This window comes from Canis lupus, chromosome 2, assembly GCF_048164855.1.
Source record: "Canis lupus baileyi chromosome 2, mCanLup2.hap1, whole genome shotgun sequence".
Lineage (NCBI taxonomy): Eukaryota > Metazoa > Chordata > Mammalia > Carnivora > Canidae > Canis > Canis lupus.
This window is the reverse complement of record NC_132839.1, coordinates 92,720,105-92,734,020: the sequence shown is the minus strand read 5'-3', so window position 1 is coordinate 92,734,020 and position 13,916 is coordinate 92,720,105. Positions and strand designations below refer to the sequence as shown.

General features: G+C 34.7%; 1 protein-coding gene across 23 annotated transcripts in view; it reads right to left on the bottom strand.

Annotated features, from left to right (window-relative positions):
• The window catches only part of LCORL (ligand dependent nuclear receptor corepressor like), a 154,363-nt gene that overhangs the window by 87,698 nt on the left and 52,749 nt on the right, over positions 1 to 13,916 (bottom strand). For 16 of the 23 annotated variants that reach the window (XR_012022930.1, XM_072809472.1, XM_072809437.1 and 13 more), the window contains 2 exons: positions 12,881 to 12,960; positions 11,854 to 11,983 (listed from right to left, as the gene is read on the bottom strand). Coding sequence is in view for 19 of the 23 variants with exons in the window: in XM_072809437.1 (XP_072665538.1) it covers positions 11,854 to 11,983; positions 12,881 to 12,960 (210 nt within the window). In the remaining 4 variants the exon portion in view is untranslated. Of the gene's footprint in view, positions 1 to 2,719; positions 2,848 to 9,256; positions 9,304 to 9,643; positions 9,850 to 11,853; positions 11,984 to 12,880; positions 12,961 to 13,916 lie in introns of those variants that run through there. The other 7 variants (XM_072809505.1, XM_072809498.1, XM_072809487.1 and 4 more) reach the window with 4 other exon arrangements.

Genomic DNA, 13,916 nt, shown 5'->3' with positions numbered 1-13,916 from the left:
TTTTTTTAAATTGGAGTTCAATTTGCCAACATATAGCATAACAGCCAGTGCTCATCCCATCAAGTGCCCTGCTTTATGGTATCTTAAAAACTTAAAAACTCATAGACAGCTGAGCCATGTTATTCCATCATAACATAAAGGCAGTGTGCATGAACATGCATTCTTTAATAGATGCGTTTTAAAAGATACATTTTCATCATTTTTTAAAATGTATTTATTTATTTATTTATGATAGACATAGAGAGAGAGAGAGGCAGAGACACAGGAGGAGGGAGAATCAGGCTCCATGCCAGGAGCCCAACGTGGGACTCGATCCCGGGACTCCAGGATCACAGCCTGGACCAAAGGCAGGTGCTAAACCACTGAGCCAGCCAGGGATCCCCTATTTTCATCATTTTCTAAATGTATAATCAGCTGTTCATAAATTGAATGGTACCACATGTTAAAGAGTGTCTTCTGTGTTTTTTATATCTTTAGCCAAAACAATTCAAAAAACAGTAAGTATTTATAAGGAATTGAAAAGGAAAAAAATAAAATCAAGATACTCCTTGCCTCCAGAGTTCAAATATATGAATATCAAGTTTTAAGAGTACGTAGGGAATATGGTAGAGTTTTCAAAAATTGACAAAAAATCATTTTGCAGAATCAAAATTATCCTTTAAAATCTCTTAAATAGCCAATGGGTAAGGTCTACAGTCTCATACACTATGATGTATTATGAATCACACATCATCTTAAATATGAGAATAATGCTCTCACTGCAGAGATGTTTTTGAAGTACAGGAGGTATGTAGAAACTAGACGCTATTAAAACAATAGTAAATTCATTTATGTCCCATCTCATGGTTGTCCCCTATGGCGGGCTATATTCTGACAAAGTAGATCAGTGTAGCTATGCCCACATGATACAGATTTTTATTTTTCACATTTGAGTATGAGTATCTGCTGCGGGGTGCTAATACATTTGACATTTCTAGATACAGGATTTATAAAAGTTTTGGTAAAAAGATAGTCTTAGGTGAATGAGAATTCAGAAGAAGTATCACAACAAACAATATAAGATGCACGAAAGAAACCAGCATTTTTTTTTGTTAACTCTAGAAGTTAAAGGAAATGCTGAATATAAAACAAAAAGTCCTCCATCTTGTCAAGGAGGCTAGATTTAATGATCTAGACAGTGAAAATGTTAAAGAACTGCTAACACCACACAGTGAGGAGTTCATGATTGAGAAAATCTTTCAACTTGATGCTCATCATCAGTTTGAATCATAACAGATAAAATGTTTATGGCTACAAGTGAATTTGATTATGATAGAAGACTCCACATGTGAAAAAATGAAACTGCAAGGAAAATCTTAGGTGACCAGGAGATGAAACACTGGTAGTGAAAGGAACTTAAATAGTTCATCCATTGATAGTTTTTAATTTCTGTTTTTTTTTTTTTTTTTAAATACTGTTGCTTTTTCCAGGGATTCAGACATTGATGAACTTCAGGCATTTGAATTTACCTGTTTACTACTTCACCGGCTCACTCTGGCTTACATTACTCACCACCCAAGCAGCAACAGGGACTAAAGCTTCTATCTCTTTCCATAAAACCTCACTCAGGCAACTCTATAATACATTAGTTGAACATTTTTTAAAATGCCTTTTTAGGGGCACCTGGGTGGCTCAGAGGTTGAGCATCTGCCTTTGACTCAGGTTGTGATACCGGGGTCCTGGGATCAATCAAGTCCCGTATCAAGCTCCATGGAGGGAGCCTGCTTCTCCCTCTGCCTTTGCCTCTGCCTCGCTCTCTCTCTCTGTGTCTTTCATGAAAAACAAACAAACAAACAAACAAACAAACAAACAATTGCCTTTTAAAAAATTTTACTAAGTGCTACTGGTAATAACTAATTATCTTACATTATTTCATTATTTACTTAGCACATGTTCCTTGGTCAACTTATATAACTGTGATTTCTTTGTATGTAAAGGAACAGAAACAATCTCTAAATCTTCTGCCTGCTTTAAAATGCTCTCATTTTAGATTGGTCTTTAAAAGCAAAATAATCAGGCAGCCCCGGTGGCTCAGCGGTTTAGTGCCACCTGCAGCCCAGGGCATGATCCTGGAGACCCTGGATGGAGTCCCACTCGAGCTCCCTGCATGGAGCCTGCTTTTCCCTCTGCCTGTGTCTCTGCCTCTCTCTCTCTCTGCATCTCTATGAATAAATAAAAAATCTTAAAAAAAGTTTAATAAAAAAAAATAAATAAAAGCAAAATAATCTTTAAAACTGAGGAATGGGAGTGGCAATCACCACCACATGATTCATCTATAATTTTTCAAAACTGGTATTATCTTTAACTTTTGAAATGCATTTCCCCTAGGATTTCAGTAGTTCGCTACCCTGTTCTGTTTTTACATCTTTGCTCAAATGTCATCTGACTGCCCTTTGTAAAACTGTGATCATCACTTCTCTCCTGGCATTTCCTAAGCTGCTCTACCTGCTTTGTCTCCAGAGCACTTATACACATATATATGTGTATATATATTCATATGTGTCCATGTATATTAGAGATATGTGTGTATGTGTACACACACATGCACATTCAACCACAAATACAACTCACCTGTTTAATATCTGCTTTCCCTCACTAGAATATAAGAGCCCATGAGGACTGGGATAGTTTTTGGTCTTCTGTTAATTGGTATGGTACCCGCATGTAGAAAGAAGCTTACCAGATCTTTGCTGAATAGATGAATTTCTCTAAACATGCACAGAAATGTGTTTTATAAAGCCCAACATGCCAGTCTTGCTTTGGGAAAAGCCATACTCAAGGGAAAACAAGAACTAAAATGGTAGTATTCTATAAAAGAACACACAGGTGATAAACAGTTGGTGAGTTTATGAGTCACTCAAGAAAACCATAAAAATATTACACAAAGATTTAAAAAATAATGTGTTGATCCTCAATAGTTAAAACAGCACATATTGGTTCTTCTGTTACTTCCACATAAAAGCGCTTTTTCTTGTTATACTCTGGTTAGTAGGACTCTGGTTATAAAGTGTTTTGAATAGCACACATAGATTACTACACATATTTGATACAAGCTGGTTTAATTATCTGACATATTAGAGACAGAGCATTGGGAAGAAATAATACCCAAGGACAGATGGTAATTAATAAAATTGGGCGCCAACTAGAATTATACCTCTGCTGAGAATTAGGTCTTCCTTTTTACCTAGTGAACTATATTTTCTCAATTGAAGGAGAATATGCAAAGAAATAATTTAGATAAATTCGCAAAGAATTATATAAAGATAAATGGAAGAACCGTTGCTTCTCCAAAATTTAAATAATTTCCTCAAAATGTTATTAGGATTGTGCAAACCACTTAAAGAATAATTCATTGACTAAATATTGCTGAGAGAAATTTAGAATCACTTATATTTTTAGTTTTTTAGGCTGATTCCTAGCACATCTTAGGATATTGGTACTTGCTTGTTACCTTCAAGGTCTCACTACAAATTTTGTAAAGGTCTACCTACTATTGCTGTGAATCACATTTTAAAACACTGTGGATAGAGAATCATGATTTTAAAGCATTGCTTTTGATCTTTAAAACATTCCTTTTCTAAATGACTTACATGCACTCCATTAAGTTACTGAGCATTAACTGTATTAGATACTATTTTAGGTGCTGGGGATATACCAAAACAGACAAAATCCCTGTCTTATTGGTCCTTACATTCTAGAAGTAGCAGGTAACAGACTTTAAAAGAAAGTCTTGGGAAACAAACAAACAAAAAAGCAGAATAATTGAAAAGAGAATGACTGAGATGAGTTATCATAAATAAATGAGTGGAGCATGGATGGTCAAAGCTAGGAGTCTGGTGATATGAAGGAGTGAGCAATGCTCACTGTGGAAACAGGATTCTAGATGGCAAGTATGAGGCAAGTATGAAGACCCTGACATAGGAATAAGGTTAGCACATTTGAGGAAAAGCAAAAAGCCATCAGTCTGCAAAAGAATGAGCAATAAGAAATGTGATCAAAAAGGGCAGCCCCAGTGGTGCAGCAGTTTAGTGCTGCCTTTGGCCTGGGGTGTGGTCTTGGAGACCCGGGATTGAGTCCCACGTCAAGCTTCCTGCATGGAGAGCCTGCTTCTCTCTCTGCCTGTGTCTCTCCCTCTCCCTCTTTCTCTCTCTGTCATGAATAAATAAAATCTTAAAAGAAAAAAAAAAAAAAGGAGGCACAACTAGAGTCCTTGACATATTTTATCCTAAGTGACATTCAAAGTCACTGGAAGTTTTTGGGCAGAGAAATTAATGATCTGGTTTAGGCTTTCTTTGTTCTTTTTAAGATCTATTTACTTGAGAGAGAGAGAGAGAGAGAGAGAGAGAATCTTCAGCAGACTCTCCACTGAGCGCAGAGCCCAATGTGAGGCTCGATTTCACAACCCTGAGATGATGACCTGAGCTGAAATCAAGAGCTGGACACTTGGATGACTGACCACCCATGTGCCCCATGGTTTAGGCTTTAGATATATTAGCCTTCTCTGTATAAAAATGAATTGTTGGGAAGGGAAAAGTAGAAGCAGAGACATGAGTTATGAGGCTCTTTAATAGTATATACCAGAGAAGATGTATCTTGAATTAGGGTGGTAGCAACAGAAGTGGCAAAACATGGCCAGATTTAGGGTAAATTTTAAAGACAGAGCCAATGAGACTTGATGTTAGGTTATATGTGGGTATGAAAGACACTGAGGAATCAGGAAGGCTTGTAGCTTTTGAAGCTGACCAACTAGGCTAAGAATGATATAGTTTACTAAGATGGGAAAGTCTGGGGCGGAGGAAGATTTTAGGGGCATAAAACCAAGTGTTCTGTTTTAGATAGGTCATTCTGAGATGCCTTTATTTTTTTATTTTTTGAGATGCCTTTAGATAATCTTATGAAGAGTATATCAGTTAGGCAGCTACATATAAAAGGGTAAAACTAGAGAAAAGGTTAGTTTAAATATTTAGGTGTCATCAACACACACATAATGCTGTAAGATGAAATGAGGCCATGATGTAGTTAAGGTATATCCAGAACAGAATACAACTAAGGATTAACTTCTGGGACTATTCAACATTTAGAGGTCAAGAAGTTAAGAACCAGCAAGGAGCATGTGAAAGCAGCAATTTGTGGGAAAAATAGGAAAGAATAAAAAAAATAATTCTTTTAATTCTAATAATATTAAAAGAATAGAAATCAGAATAAGGAAGTGATCAACTCTGTCAAATGATGCTGAAAGGTTAAGTAAAATGAAAACTGGTAACTTCCCTTTAAACAGTACAAGATGGAACTGCCAATGAAATTGATAAAACAATTAGAGATGTGTTAAGAAAGAAACTCTAATTGGGACAGGTTGAAAAGAGTAGGAGAATTGAGAAGTAAAGACAGTAAAAGTATAGATGATAAGTATTTACTAAGCATCTGCTATGTGTCAGATGCTTGAGACACTGGTCAACAAAAATACAAAATCTAATTCCTCATGGTGCTTATATTCTAGCAGCAGAAGAAAGACAATGAACAATAAATAAAATAAGTAAATTATATATGTTAGAAGGTAATGATGCTATAAAAAGCAAGTGTGATTATTGGTTGTTGGAGAGATTAAAAAAAAGACATAAAATAACTACCTGAAAGAGAGGAAATGGACTAAATGAGACTGAGAAGGTCAGTATAATTGGGTTCTTTATTCCAGTCATGTTCAGCTGGTCCAGGGCAAGTGTGTAATAAATGAGGAATTGGACACAGAGAAAGTTCTAACAAGCAAATATGACAAAGGAAGAGAGAGGCAATAGAGTTAAGATTTTATATGAAAGATGATCACAGTGATCAAGCACAGTACCTAAGCTGAGTAAGGACAGAAGTGAAGTCTTAAGTCATGTCCAGGAGACAATGAAGAGTGAAAATCCGTGTGGTCAATAGACTGGAAGTTATAATGAGGTTAAGAAAAGGAGGAAGGAGTATTGGAATAAAATTGTAGACAGAGAAAGAGATGGTTGAAATAAGATTTGAGAGGTGGCAAGTCTAGGAATAAAAATGGGTAAAGATGGCTTGAGGGGAATGGAGGAAAAGATCATTGGAAATTAAGAGATCAAATAACTGAGAGGCCAGAGTTTTTAATGTAGCATCTAAATAAAATTTGAAGTCATTAAGAATTGTGATGGGAATAATATTTGGGAGGAAGAAAGTGAAAATGCTGGTGGAGGTCCACAACATGATAATGTAGATGAAATAGTTTTGGTGTTCTGTGCTTCCAAGGAGCTCAGAGTTTTAAGAAGAGCCAATAAACGATGGGAAAGCAGCTATAAAGATATTAGAGGTTGCCTGCCAATGGTATCACCCTATATTACATAAAGCAAAGAATTAAAAACAGCCAGAAAGGGAGAGGGCTACAAAAACATCTTTTATGAATATGTAGATGAGTTACAGAAATAAAATAAAGGGAACATTAAAAGACTGAGGACACAGGAGATTTTGTGGATGAAAGACAAGTTCCAGAAGACAAAACAGAAATTCAGGTGCTTGTAATAGATAGCTGACTCAAATTCAAGAATAAAAAAGATAAAAGGAGATAAAAATCTAGATAATAATGAGTGACCTAATAGTTGGCCTCTAATTCCTGTTATGGATGGTACTGCAGTAGAAAGGTGATTTTACTGGAATTGCAAAAAACCCAGTTATAATTTTAAATGTATTTTCTTAGGATTCCATTCATATCTTCCAGGTATATGACAAAACAAGAAAAATCTTTTCATAAACACCTTTGAATGTGGTAACAATATGTGAATTATTTTATGGCACTAATATACAATTTCCTGAGAGTTCCAAAAGGCAGCCCATATATGAGAAATTAATTCAATGTATGACCCACATGACCCCATAAAGGCACATGTCTATAAGAAACATTCAGGGCTTGAATGAATCAGGTCAAATCTACATAGTCACTCAAGGATGCCTGCATTTAAAGAAAAGCAATCTAAAAGATCAACACCCCTGTTTCTAAGAAATCAAATGCCTTATTATCAGTCATAACCAACTGATTAGTGAGCTATATTAATATTTATTTGATATAGTATAAAACTAGAAAATTAAGAGTTTAAAAGGAAAAGGATCTGTATTGAGAAAAGGTTGAAAGAGTTTAAATAAAACCTGGCTACCAATTAATTTAAGGGGAAAGGGTTGGTTAATAGCAGCTTTCAACTAACTGGATCAAATCCATCAGGAAAGCTCTCTGAAAACAAAAAAAACCCATAATAGCAGTTACATGAATGCTAAACGTGTGTGAGGATAAAAGATAAAGCAGGAGAAACATATATATTTTGATGAAGAAAGATTTCATTTCATCATATATTTAGCAATATGATTCATTCAACCACTATGTGTATACTATCTTTTCAACTTAGTCAAGTAGCCTTCTTTAATTTAAAAATAAAAGATGAGACATCTTCCTGAATCATAAGCCAGGAACTTATACTGTTTCAGGTAATCAGACAATGTGAAGCTATAAGTCAGGATAATTTAGCTTACATATCATGGGGATACTTTGAAAAAGGCATTTTATATCTCTGTGCCTATGTTTCTACACACTTCAAAACAAACTGACTGATATACACAGTAATAAACTTAAGTACAAAATTGGGAAAGGTAAATTATACGTGCATGCTAATTTAACTTCTTTCTCCAAATAAAACAAGTACTAATACCAGAGTATGTAGAGAAGCTGGAAGATACTGGGCAGTTTATTAGTATTCATATCTGTGTTCAAGAAATATTTACTGAGGATATGAAAAGTACTGTTCTAAATACTGAGGATACTGGAATTAATAAAACAAAGTGCCTAGTATCATGGAGCCTTCATTCTAATTTATTCTCTAGAGAATTTTAAGGTTACCCCCTAGAAGGAATTCAATTTTGAAAAATTTCTCAAAAATATTCAAAACTAGTTGAAGTTTGGCTCTGGACTAAATGCTAACCCCCACCTACCTCCCCATTCTATTTATTCCTGAAAACGTATTTTTGACTACCTTCTAATTACAAGGGATTGACCAAACTGTATTTAGTATTTCAGTTTCCTCAATCTATTATTAAACTTTATTAGGAAACTAATCATAAAAACTGTTTATAGTTCATTTAAAGGAAAAATGGAAATGTATGAGAAATATAGCATTTCTCATAGGTCTTCTGTAGTCTGCCTAATGCAATTAAGATAATTCTAATCCTAGGTGGCCAAGTAGTAGATAACAGAAAAGTTTTCCTATTTAGTACATAAAAAAATCTTGGTACTTCTCACACAGAACACTTTTTAACTCTTTTTAAACTTCTTGAGGACTCAAATGTTTATAACAGAACTAAAAGACATTAGTTAACTTCTCTGTGTTTCATTGTCTCTACCTGTTAAAATGATAACAGTACCTACCTCAACATTGTTTTTGGATTAAATGAGATCAAGGCATAAAAAGGTTTTAGTGCTCAATCAGAACTGATGACATCAATTATCATTATCCTGTGTAGTGGGTTCTTAATAACAGATTACATTATCATTATAATTGTCTCAAAACCATAGTTAGGAAAAATAATAAACAAGCTACAATAAAGCTATTAAAAGATTTCTTTGTGTTTTGGCAGGATAATTAACATACATGTTTCTCAAACTGAGCAAAAGATCAGTATATGTAAAGTATTAGTGACACTAATGTTAAGAGTATCCAGAATTCCTGAAAGTGGCTGTAATTTGGGAACTTTTCAGGAATCAAAACTTCACAAACAATATGCTTTATCAACAATATATTTGTTACACCAAAGACTCAGAAATGTTTCTTATCTTTAAAAACATGTTTATACCTTTTATTTCCATGTAAAGTTAACAGAAGGATTAACAAATGAAGGAGTTTGTTATCACTTAAAGATACTGCTATTATTATCTTCTGGCCTTTATCCTAATTGGACCATACTGGAAACCTCTAAAATTTTCAAAGAAAATTTAAAAATAAAGAACAAAATCAAAACCAAGTAAATGAGTAGAAAAATCCTTGTTTAATTAAATCTGGATAGTCATGCTGGACTACAAATAAAGGAATTAACAAAGGTAAGACCTGAAGTAAAGCAAAAAAAAAACTAGTAAGAATCTTCCACTTAAAAACTCTGCAATCCTTCAAAGACCTCAGACATCACCAAGATTATCCCCAAATGGAGAGGTCACTAAATATCCATGAACACTCACCCAACCTTTGGTAGGAGACCTCTTGAAGACCCAGATGCTTGAATCAGCTGAAATAGTACCAAGTGTTTTCTGATTACTCTTAATAGGGCAACGGAGCACAGGTTACTCCACACTATCAAAAATTATAGGTCATTATTATTACTGATAATTCTAGCTACTACCATTATAAATTACTCAAGAAAAAGGAGATTGTGTAATGAGTTCTAAGGTGAGTGAAACTTACTGTGTGCATGTATGTTAATGTGTACATTTCTTCCCATTCTTAGTGATAGAAGTCTATTACATAACTCTTCTCGTGAGTATAAATACATTGGCAGAATAAAATCCTCTAAATTAATATGCTATAAAGTTCTTAAAGTATGTAAAAAAATATTTTTAAAGATTTATTTATTTATTTATTTATTTATTTATTTATTTATTCATTTATGAGAGACACACAGAGAGAGAGAGAGAGAGAGAGAGAGAGGCAGAGACATAGGCAGAGGGAGAAGCAGGCTCCATGCTGGGAGCCCGACGTGGGGCTCGATCCCGGGTCTCCAGGATCACACCCTGGGCCGAAGGCAGCGCTAAAACGCTGAGCCACCCAGGGATCCCTGTAAAAATATTTTTAATATTGGTTCAGATAAAAAATTTCTAGGGGTGTCTGGGTAGCTCAGTTGTTTAACCATCTGACTCTTGATTTTGGCTCAGGTCATGATGTCAGGGTTGTGAGATCAAGTTCCCCTACCAGGCTCTCTGCTGAGTGTGGAGCCCACGTAAGATTCTCCTTCTTCCTCTCCCTCTGCCCCTCCCCTGGCTTGCGTGCACACACTCTCTCTCTTTCAAATAAGTTAATCTCTTTGAAAATTCTGAAAGAACTTTTTTTTTTAAAGAGATTTATTTATTTGAGAGGGAGAAGGAGAGAGAGCAAGAGAGCATAAGAGGGAAAGATGAAGAAGCAGGCTCCCCACCGAGCAGGGAGCCTAATGTGGGGCTCCATCCGAGGACCCTAGGATCATGACCTAAACCGAAGGCAGACATTTAACCAACTGAGCCATCCAGGTGCCCCAGAAGAACGTGGTTTATTTTTATTTATTTATTTTTTTTGTTTTTTTAATTTTATTTATTTATTCATGAGAGACAGGGAGAGAGAGAGATAGAGAGGCAGAGACACAGGCAGAGGGAGAAGCAGGCTCCATGCAGGGAGCCTGATGTGGGACTCGATCCCGGGACTCCAGGATTACGCCCTGGTCTGAAGGCAGCACTAAATCCCTGAGCCACCCAGGCTGCCCAAGAACATGTTTTTTAAAGACAAATGCCAATTTCTGAACATTTAGCACTTCAGTAACACACAGGAAAAGATTTTAAGTCCTCTGCACTTAAAAAAAAAGTTCTTAACTTTAGGTTTTTGTTGTTTTTGTTTTTTGATTCTTTGGTTTTAAGTTTTTTTATTAAGAGAGAGAAAGATAGAAGGAGAACACATGTGTGTACGTGGAGAGGGGAAGAGAGAGAGGGTAGGAAAAAAATCTCAGACTCCCCACTCTGCACGGAGCCTGACAAGGGGTGCCGTCTCATAACCCTGAGATCATGACCTTAGTTGAAATCAAGAGTCAGATGCTTAACTGAGCCATCCAGGTGCCCCTTAACTTTAAGCTTTTTAATGTACTAATGATTCTTCTAATCAGAGGAGTCTTATATTTCAACACACAAAAGAACTCGTAACACTGACGACTAAACAAAAGCCTCCTTGCTCAAAAGCGAAGACTATTTTCAACATTACTGATTAAAATCTAAAGGTTATCCATTTAATAGAAAAATATCCAATATTAACCTAATTTCAAAGAAGAATACAGCAGCAGGTTCAACACCTAGATGAAATAATGTTTTTCTTGATCTCTGGAAAGTGGGAGGTGGAATGATAACCCCTCCCACCCTGCATTCCCCCTACACCATGACTCATTCCAAGGATCTACATGGTAAAAATTAAGACACTCTATTACTGCAGAAATTACCAAGAACAAAAAATGGAAGGTTCTATATTTTTCTCAAGTAACTAAGATAAAAAAAAAAAAAACTGCTTCTCTCTGATACATATGTATCAAGTGAACAAGTGAAACAAGCCTCATTTGGTTTAAATAGTTTAGACAGGAAGCAAAAAAGAACATTTGACATTTAATGTCAAGTAAGAATATTCAAGCTACCAAAGAAACAGTGAAGCCCCAAGCCAGCAAATAAACTCCAACCTGGCTGATAAATGATTTAACTGTTACGTTTCTAAAGACAGCTTTGTAGTAATCTACCACTTATTGAACATGAAAGAACTTTTGAAGTTTTGAGAACAGCAACAAAATAAGGAAGACCAGAAGCATAAAAAAAATTTCAGTAGGTGAGGAAAATGTCTGATAAAGTCAAGGAGAGAACTGAGAAAAGGGTGGTGAAAGGAAGACTAGCGCTACAGTAATTGAGAATCCTAATGTCCCCAAAAATATGAAGAAAAACTAAGGATAATAAAAAATGGAGTAAAGACTGGCACATAAAAAAAATAATTTGTGTAAGAAAAATACAAACATTCTATATTTCTACTGCTAATTTTAGATGACAAGGTATACCAATATTACCTTTCTTTCGAAAGAGTGCATTTAGGTAATTTTCTGCTTGGCATTCAATCTTTTCAGTGTTGGACTGGCCCTGAGATGATAGTTCCTCCGTTGGTGTTGACTGTGAAGAATCAAGAGATGGTATACAATCCTAAAATTATAAGAAAGAAACATTAAAAAAATCATTTTTATTACACATGTGATTCCATTAAAAATAGCAAGAAAAAAATTTTCTAAATGCTCATTTATTCTATATATCAAATTACATAGGGAGAACATAAAATTTGGGACAGGAGTCAGGAGAAAAGAAATTTAGTTCTGATACCAAATTAATTTTATTTCTTTGCAAAACTAGTCAAAAGGGAGGTGGCGACTGTAGATAAAATACATTGCTGAATAAATTTACTATAATAAAGCATTCCAGTAATGAGAGTTTAACAACAAAGCAGGTATGTTTACCCACTAATCTGACCCAAATGGGTACAAGTTCTCAAGTTCTCATTTCTTCTTAGCCTTTCTCACAATAGTAAAGAATTAGGACTTCCCAACATACAAGAAGATGCTGCTTGCCTAGTTTATGCCCTGTTTATAGTAGACACTAAATATTTAATCATTTACACAGGAAATAACTCTGATATCCAAACGACTTCAAGAGAATAAAAGGCTAAATAGTAGTATCACATTATCCTCCAACTACAGATTCCTAAGAAATCAGATTATAGGGTGGTCTCAAACCAAACCAAGCCTCCAAGCTCACTGTCCTTTACCAAATACAAATCAGATCTAAACTGAACTTCATGAGTCAGGGAGCTATAAGGAAGAAATGTGAAATAAGCAAAAAAGATGAGTGTTTCGGTGATTTCACTTGCAAGTTAAGCTAAATGTTAGACTTCTAACAAAAGACTTTAAAAAAATTCTTCTCATTACCAAAATCAAATATTTAAATTTCCACTGTAAGTCACCACTTTTCAGAACAAATTAAGTTAAAAAAAATTGTGTTACAATTGTGCAATTAGTTTAGAAATAATTTCATAGCACTAAAACTTACACTGACTGCTTCTCTCTGTAGGTTACAAAATGAACATTTTTCATCCATAGACCAGTCAGTCAGCTCTTCTGGTTCACAGTCTTTAAAAGAGGGAAAAATATTCATTAAGTACACTAACTTTATTGATACAAATAAAATTACCACTCTCCACAGCAATGTCTCATATAAAAAGCTAACTACTGATAGTAAGGGGAGAAGGCGTAACTTTAAAATTAAAGTGATGACATCTAGAAAGAAATAAACAAAGAAGGCTGTAAGGAGAGTAATTTTGCACTATTATGGGACAAAGTAGCAAGAACAATGTACTGGTTATAAATTCATTTTCTAACAATAGGGTTTTAAGTATCATCTAACCTTCTAAAAGATTCAATTTATCATTACCTATTAATTTTTAATTTTCACTGTGAAAGAAATCAAAACAGGAAGGTGTGGGGAAAAATAAATTTTACACATCATGAAAGCAACATAAAACAGAGAAAGGGAGTAAAGCATCAGAAAAGTCCACAGATTTGAGAAAATGGAATGTTGTCCAAAAAAAAAGTAGAAATCCATCGCTAAAAAGTCAGATCAGATTTTTATTACATTGTGTAATGGTGTTGTTGCAAGAGCTCAAGTAAAAGGCAGGTAAACAAGCTATATTATTCAATACAAAACATGAATTTTTTTCACAAGAATGTTTCATATAATCCAACTATTGTAATATATTAGAAAGTTTGTGCAAAACAAACATTTTATGATGAAGAAATTTTATGAAGATATAACAACACTGCCATCCTAACTATTTGGTACAGTGATTTTTCAAACTTATTTCTTACAGTAAAACTCCTTTCAATTTCCTTTCCCAAATAAATTCCTATATAGAACCTCCAATATATGAAACAATTATCATCTGAGGCAATTATACTGGTACTAATTTGAAAAGCACTGGGGTAACACAGTAATTCTAGCTCATACTTTTGAAATACATAATGAAGTCGAATATAGGTTTCTGTTAAACTACATAGAAAATAAGCTTACCTTTTGGGAATGGTAATAA